Source organism: Nicotiana attenuata, unplaced genomic scaffold (assembly GCF_001879085.1).
Source record: "Nicotiana attenuata strain UT unplaced genomic scaffold, NIATTr2, whole genome shotgun sequence".
In the NCBI taxonomy this organism is placed as follows: Eukaryota; Viridiplantae; Streptophyta; class Magnoliopsida; order Solanales; family Solanaceae; genus Nicotiana; species Nicotiana attenuata.
In genome coordinates, this window is record NW_017671740.1 from 103592 (window position 1) to 111418 (window position 7827).

At 38.3% G+C, this 7827-nt stretch overlaps 2 protein-coding genes across 2 annotated transcripts in view; one reads left to right on the plus strand and one right to left on the minus strand.

Annotated features, from left to right (window-relative positions):
* The window catches only part of LOC109209952 (ER lumen protein-retaining receptor), a 5859-nt gene extending 4218 nt beyond the window's left edge, over positions 1 to 1641 (plus strand). The window contains exons 4-6 of the mRNA XM_019373315.1: positions 922 to 995; positions 1145 to 1208; positions 1295 to 1641. Coding sequence (XP_019228860.1) covers positions 922 to 995; positions 1145 to 1208; positions 1295 to 1331 — 175 coding nt within the window. The 3' untranslated portion in view covers positions 1332 to 1641. The remainder of the gene's footprint in view (positions 1 to 921; positions 996 to 1144; positions 1209 to 1294) is intronic.
* Positions 1642 to 5380: 3739 nt separating this feature from the next.
* LOC109209954 lies at positions 5381 to 7264 on the minus strand. Its single transcript, XM_019373317.1, has one exon. It carries the CDS (start codon positions 7262 to 7264, stop codon positions 5381 to 5383), a length of 1884 nt encoding a protein of 627 aa, XP_019228862.1.
* Between the last annotated feature and the right edge of the window lie 563 nt (positions 7265 to 7827).

The following is a 7827-nucleotide window of genomic DNA, read 5'->3' on the forward strand; positions in this document are numbered from 1 at the left end:
GGGGGGATGGAGTGAGGGAGCTGCGATTGCTAAGAAATCAAAGAGTGCGGGTTCGCCCTTTTAAAATCTTAAACATGTTCAGAATGATGAAGCCTGATAAAGTCCTTGTACATCCTCCGGTTGTGTATATTTTCTTTGAAGTGGATTGTGAATTACTTTGTTTTCATTTGCTTATAAGGTCATCTTTAGTGCGTATGTTGGATTTTTGGCACCCAAGAACTTATTCCAGGAGAATGATTTAGGCACATATAGTTGGATCCATCCCATTCCAGATCATTGTCTTCATTCAGACCCTGAAGCAATTCTTCTTGTTCTAGCACATGACCTGTTACCGGTTAAATACATAATTAAGATAGTAGATAAGATGGTCACTTGATACATCAAGGTATTTTTTTTGGTAAGTCATAATTCATCATGGTATATTAGAATGACAGATTTCCTTCATTCGAGTCTCTGTCTAACTGCCTCACATAAAAGGAAGCCACGTGCTTGGACTTGGTCCATGTAACAAATATTTTGCTATATGTGATGGTTAAAGACACAAGTAAATAAACAAAGTGATCCCATTTTTACCGGTTAAGGAGATGACATGGTTCATGCAATTCAACAAAAACCACCTTTGGCCAATGAACATATTGCTTGTCAGCCAACGGGATGTGTTATATTATCACCATCCACAAACCGCGAGAGGCTCTTGGATTAAGAGGAGCCTAGAAAATTTTGTAGGCGTGGGATTAGCAACCTTCCTTTTATCTCGCTCGTCATATAGTTTTTAATGGTATTTTGGACTATGTTGCTGGGGTCCTAAAAAATGCTACCGAACACGTTGCATTTTTTGAGGAACCGAGCAATATAGATTATGGAAGTCATGTCAATTTAGATATCCATTACCTGACCTGTTTTATTGGTTCTTGGTTGCAGTGCATATCGGTCACTCTACATTTTGAACTGGGTATATCGCTACTTCACAGAACCACATTTTGTACATTGGATAAGTATGAACTAACCTTTTATTTTTAGTCCCTTTTTTTCTTCCTTTATTGCTTGCATAGATACAAGAATGCGAGTATATAGATCAAACCTTTCATGCGCTTTGTTATGAAAATGACAACTTTCCATGCTTCATTGGTCTTTGTTATTGCAGCGTGGATTGCTGGCCTCGTGCAGACAGCGCTTTATGCTGATTTCTTCTATTACTACTTCCAAAGGTAAAATAATTAGCATTTTCATGTAAAACTACATACAGGCTACATTCTTGTAACGTTATAACCTCATTGGTCATAATCGGTTGCAGCTGGAAGAATAACACCAAACTCGAACTTCCTGCTTGAGCTCACCTCATATCGAAGAAAACAGGAGCAGGTCGGAAACAATGAACGTCTGCTGGGTGTTTAATGAGCTAAAAACATCCTTATTTTGTTGGCTAATTAGGTCAGAGTAAGATACCAGATACATATATCATAATTTTTAGAATCTGCTTTCATCAAGAAACATGTTTTTGCTAGTAAGTTGTTGAAGTATATTCTTTATGTAACAGGAAAACTTTGTGACTTCATTTTTGTTGTACTAGAAATTGTTTCTTGGACTTTATTTATGGGGAAGCATTCTTATCAGTTCAAGAAAAAGAGAAAATTATCACAACTTCTATCCCTCGCCAGTTTATAAAATAGTTTTTTTTTCATTGGCAAACAACTTTGAGTCCAATTGAGAACCACCTACACATAATTAGAGGTGGATTCAAAATTTAAATCTAATAATTTTAACTTTTAATATTTGTTAAAATAATGCGTTAAGATTTAATTTTGATTGAGTTTTTAATACGTCTTTATATATATATATATATATAGGCTCTGGATGAAAAGTTATGAATTTAAATGAATCATCTGTCCTTCCCACAGTAGAGTAGTCTTATAGCCTCTTTGGCCAAGATTCTTTTAAAGCCAAAAGTGTTTTTCTCTAAAAATAAAAGTGCTTTTTTCTTAACTTGAGGTGTTTGACCAAGCTTTTTTGGGGAAAAAAGTATTTTTGAGAAGCAAAAATAGTTTTTGAGAAGCAGAAAAAAGTAGTTTCTTCCCAGAAACAAAAATAATTTTGGATTTTCTTCCTACCAAAAATACCCTTAGTAAAATATTGTATATACCAAATTAATTTTACTTAGTTTAAATTATTAAGTAATATATAATGAATTTTGGGATAAATTTTCATATTTGTTGGATGATTTTTTGATATATTTAGATCGGAANATAATAAATATTTATAATTATTTATATATTTATATAATATTAATTATTAAGTACATTTCTTTATGTCCTTATTCGTAATTTGATATTTAAAAACAATTTTTGAAAAGCTTTGCCAACCCAAATTGTTGCTCAAAAGGTAAGTTGATCAGTCAAACAAAAATTATTTTTTCTTCAAAATATTTCTCAAAATAAGCTAATTTGGAAAGTACGTTTTGGTATCTGGTTGGAGAAAGAAGTGATGAGACACTCTACATATATTACTATTCCATAGGAGATCCTTTGATTAAATTCCAATCCAATGGCTTCTTCCTACATTTCAAATCCTAACAAATTGATATTTGACTGCTTGTCTTTAATTTTAGTTTTAATAAGAATAATTGTGTTATGCCTTAATCCAATACAATTTGTAATAATGATGCGGAAATGAAAGAACAACGAAATTCTTTATTCAATCGCAAGATTAGTATGCAACTGCCAGAATGAATATTAGCTAAGAAATGGAAGAAGAAGAAATGAAGAAGAAGAAGAAGAATTAGAGAGAAGATAGTGGAATTGTAACTGAAAATTATCAACTGACTACTAACATTCCATCTAACTGTATTTATTCATTTCTCTTGGGCTGTCGTGGACTTTGGGCTTTGTACTACTTGGCCCAATGCTCAATCTACCGCCTGCTAAATGGCCCAGCCTGCTATATGGCCCAACTCCTCATTAGGTTATCACCCACCTTATCCCTTCAGTTTCCCCAATTCATAACATTCCCTACCCCTTCGAGAATGACCCTGTCCTCAAGGTCGATGTTGAGCTTGTTGAGCCACAAACTCCGGAAATTGATGTTTGATATACCCCCAATCTTCCCACGTAGCATCCTCTTCCCTAAGATTTGCCCACTGAATCAACACTTTAACTCCGACCCCATTATCAATCTTGACCATCTTCCGCTGCAAGATGACCACCGGTTGAATCAGCAAGTGACCGTTGTTATCGCACATGGGAGGCTGAAACTGAGGTTCGATCATTGGTCCTATGCGCTTCTTAAGCTGGGATACATGGAATACCGGATGGAGTTGCGATCCTTCAGGAAGTTCCAAGAGGTAAGCTACTGTCCCAATCTTCTTCAAGATTTTGTAAGGACCAAAATACGAGCACACAGCTTGACATTCTTTCGAACCTCTATTGATGATTGTCTGTCGGCTGTAGCTTAAGATAGACTTGATCCCCAACCTCCAAAATTCTCTCTGACCTAGATCTGTCAGCAAAGAACTTCATGCGTGATTGCGCTTGAATTAAATTGTCCTTGAGTGTCTGTATCATATGTTGTCGTGTGTCTAGACTCGTTTGTGCTATAGTCTGCCCATAATTAGGTAATGAACCCAAGGGTAGCTGGGGAGGTGCATACCCATATAATGCTTCAAAAGGTGTGATCTTGAGGGCACTATGATAGTTAGTGTTGTACCACCACTCCGCCATATGTAGCCACTTAACCCATTGTTTAGGATTATCAAAGACCATAGCCCTGAGGTAGGTTTCCATACACCTGTTGAGTCTCTCTGTCTGCCCATCACTCTGAGGGTGATAAGCTGAACTCAAATTGAGTTTGGTGCCCATAGATCTGAATAGATGCTGCCAAAAATGGCTAGTGAAAACTGGATCTCTATCAGACACTATGGATCTAGGGATACCATGCAACCTATAAATTTCCTTGAGAAACAATTCTGCCACATCCTGGGCTGTAAAGGGATGTTTAAGAGGCAGAAAATGGCCATACTTAGTGAACCTATCAACCACCACTAAGACTGCATTCTTCTGGTTTGAAGTAGGAAGGCCTTCTACAAAATCCATAGATATATCTTGCCATGCTTGGTCAGGAATGGGAAGAGGCTGTAGTAACCCAGGGTAGTGCACATTTTCTGATTTCACCCTTTGACAAATGTCACATTCATTGACCCATTTGCAACTGTCTGCCTTCATATTAGGCCAATAAAAATTCATCTGCAACCTCTTGTAAGTGCCTTGTTGCCCAGAGTGTCCCCCAACTTGAGATTGATGTAGTGCTTCCCACACCTTCCTCCTCATTGTATTACCCTGCCCCACATATATCTTCTGTCTGTACCTGATTATCCCTTGTTGTAATGTATAGTGTGAATTTTCTTGAGGAGCTATTACCAATTCAGCCATTATCTGAGTAGCCTAGGATCATCCTCATAAGATTGGTTGATCTCCTCTAACCAAGTAGGCTGTGTAGTGGAGATAGCCAGTAAGGTTGAGCTATCAGAATCTTCATGTCTCCTGGACAAGGCATCAACTGCCCTGTTTTCAGAGCCTTTCTTGTACTGAATTTCATAATCTAATCCCAAGAGTTCAGTGAGACCTTTCTGTTGCATAACTGTGGTGATCTTTTGCTCTAATAAGTATTTAAGACTCTGAAGATCTGTTCTTACAATGAAATGACCACATTGTAAGTAATGCCTCCATTTATCCACTGCTGCTAAGACTGCCATGAACTCCTTCTCATAGGTAGATAATCCCCTATTCTTGATAGCTAAAGCTTTGCTTAAGTAAGCTATAGGTCTGCCTTCTTGCATTAGTACAGCTCCCATCCCTGTGGAACAAGCATCTGTCTCCACAATAAAGGCCTTGGTGAAATCTGGTAAGGCCAATACAGGTGCTGTGGACATGGCTTTTTTCAGATTTTGAAAGGCCTCTTCTGCATCTTCATTCCATTGGAATGAATTCTTCTTAAGTAGTTCAGTCAATGGCACTACTAATAATACCATAGGACTTCACAAATCTTCTGTAATATCCTGTAAGACCCAAGAATCCCCTAAGTGACTTGATTGACTTAGGTGTAGGCCAATTTACCATGGATTCTATCTTGGCAGGATCAGTAGCTACCCCTTGACCAGAGATTATATGACCCAAATACTCCACCCCGTCTTGCCCAAAGGCACATTTAGAAAGTTTAGCATAAAGTTTTTCCTTCTGTAATATTTGCATCACTTGTCTGAGATGGTCTACATGACTGTCCACTGTTGGGCTGTAAACTAAGATGTCATCAAAGAAAACTAGGACAAACTTCCTTAGAAAGGGTCTAAAAACATGGTTCATTAGACTCTGAAAAGTTGCAGGGGCATTTGTTAAGCCAAAAGGCATAACTTTGAACTCATAATGCCCAGGTGTGTCCTAAATGCAGTTTTATAGATGTCAGACTTCTCCATCCTAATTTGGTGATACCCAGCCCTTAGATCAATCTTGGAGTATATACAAGATCCCTTAAGTCCATCCATCAGATCATCTACTAAAGGAATAGGAAATTTATCCTTTATAGTCATTCTGTTCAACTCTCTATAATCAATGCAAAACCTCCAACTTCCATCCTTCTTCTTCACTAGTAATACAGGTGATGAAAAAGGAGAATGACCAGGCTGTATAATGCCGCTATTTAACATCTCATTGATTTGCTTTTCTATTTCATTTTTTTGGAAGTAATTATACCTGTAAGGTCTAATGCTTACTGCTGTTGCATCAGATTTGAGAGGAATGGAATGATCATGGCTCCTTTGTGGTGGCAAAGTCTTTGGTTCTTCAAAAACATCTGGAAATTCTCCTAGCACTCCATTGATCATCTGAGGTATGCTTCCCTGTAATTCATTATTTCCAGCAGTAATTGTGAACAAATGAGCCCACAGTACCTTTCCCTTCTTCAGAAGTTGTTTCACTCCACTAGCAGTCATGCTATGGAGCTTCTCTTCTTTAGAATATTCCTTGAGATCAACTCTTTTTCCCTTTACACTCACTTGTAACTTGTATTCAATGAAGTCAAACAAAATAGGATTATGTTTCCTCATCCAGTCTACCCCTAGAACCACATCACACCCTCCAATATCTAATACCCTTAATTTGTGTTCAAATTCTATTCCTTGAGTCTTCCAACTGAATTGAGGGCAAGATTGGTAACTCATCAGGTAACCCCCATTAGCCACAACTACCCTCATAGGTACATCATCTTTAACTAGGCACCCTAGGTGTTTGGCAGTCTCATTAGCTATGAAACCGTTGGTGCTTCCACTGTCTGCTAGTATAGTCAGCATGTTCTTCCCATACAACCCCTTAAGCTTGATGGTAGTAGAGGTTATAGTCCCTGAAAGTGCATTGAGACTGATGGCCTCATCCAACACTTCTTCCATCACCTCATTATGAATAACTTCACTTTCTGTGCTTACCTCTATAATTTCCTCCCCTTGCTCAGTACTCCCAGATAATGTATTCAGCTGTCTATTTTTGCACACATGGCCTGGGAAATACCTTTCCCCACACTTGTAGCATTCACCCCTGGCCTTTCTAGCTTCAAACAGCTTAGTCCCTGTTAGAGCTGTATTAGAATTACCTTCCTTTTGTGAGTTTCCCATAGTCTTATTCACTGCTGATGGGTTAGGGCCCTGATACTGTCCTACACTCCTCACCCCACTAAATCTATTCTTCTTAGCCATGGTTTCAATCAAATTCTCCTTATGTATAGCCTTCTCTACAGCATGACTTAAGGAGTAGGGGTCAAGCATCTTTACAGTGTGTCTAATCTCCTCTTTTAAACCTTCAATAAAGAACCCTAAAAAGAATTCTTCAGGTATAGCGGGATACTTTATCAACACCCAAACCTTCAAGTCTTCAAATCTTTCTAGGTACTCATTGACAGTCCCCTTTTGTTCTACCCTTTTAAATTCCCCCAGCAACTTCAAATTACTATTATCTGAATCATTAAATCTCTTGCAAATTTCCTCAATAAAATCTGACCATCTCACAATTCCTCTACTCAATTGATAAGAAAAATACCAAGATTCAGCTCTCCCATTAAGATGTAGGACAACTGCTTCTAATTTCTGTTGTGGATTTGTGATATGATTGTAATGAAAATACCTTTCACATTTGCGCAGCCATGATCGTGGGTCTCCTTCCTCAAAGTGTGGAAATTCCACTCTAGAAGCAAAATTGCTCACCAAGTTCCGTCCAGTCTGCTGCTCCATTGGATCTGCTCTTCTCACGCGGCTTCCAGAACCTTCCAATTGAAGACCATCAGCTGGTGGACTCCCAAGATGCTGTCCTTGTGTGAAAAGAGTTTCTCCATCACTACATCAAACTTCTTATTCAGATCATCCATCTTAGAGTCATTGGACTCCAGTTTTTTGTTAGTTTCATTCATGTAACTTTGTAACTGATTCTCCAATTTTTTAACATTCTCCTCAGTTGTTTTAGCTCTCGTTTCTGTAATAGTCATGGCGCCAAGAAATTGCTCTGATACCAAATTGTTATGCCTTAATCCAATACAATTTGTAATAATGATGCGGAAATGAAAGAACAACGAAATTCTTTATTCAATCGCAAGATTAGTAGTTCCCACTGTTACATGCAACTGCCAGAATGAATATTAGCTAAGAAATGGAAGAAGAAGGATTTTCTGACTTTATTGATTTCAGTTTACAAGTGAAGTCATCTCTCTCTCTCTCCTCCCTCTACAACGGTCAGCTCCCTCCCCCCACCCACCCCCATCCCCTGCCCCTCGCCCCCTCTCCCTCCTCCCCCGGCGACC

What these genes read in the sequence shown, in the direction of transcription:
- LOC109209954 (XM_019373317.1), bottom strand. Translation starts at nt 7,264, where the DNA reads ATGGAGCAGCAGACTGGACGGAACTTGGTGAGCAATTTTGCTTCTAGA.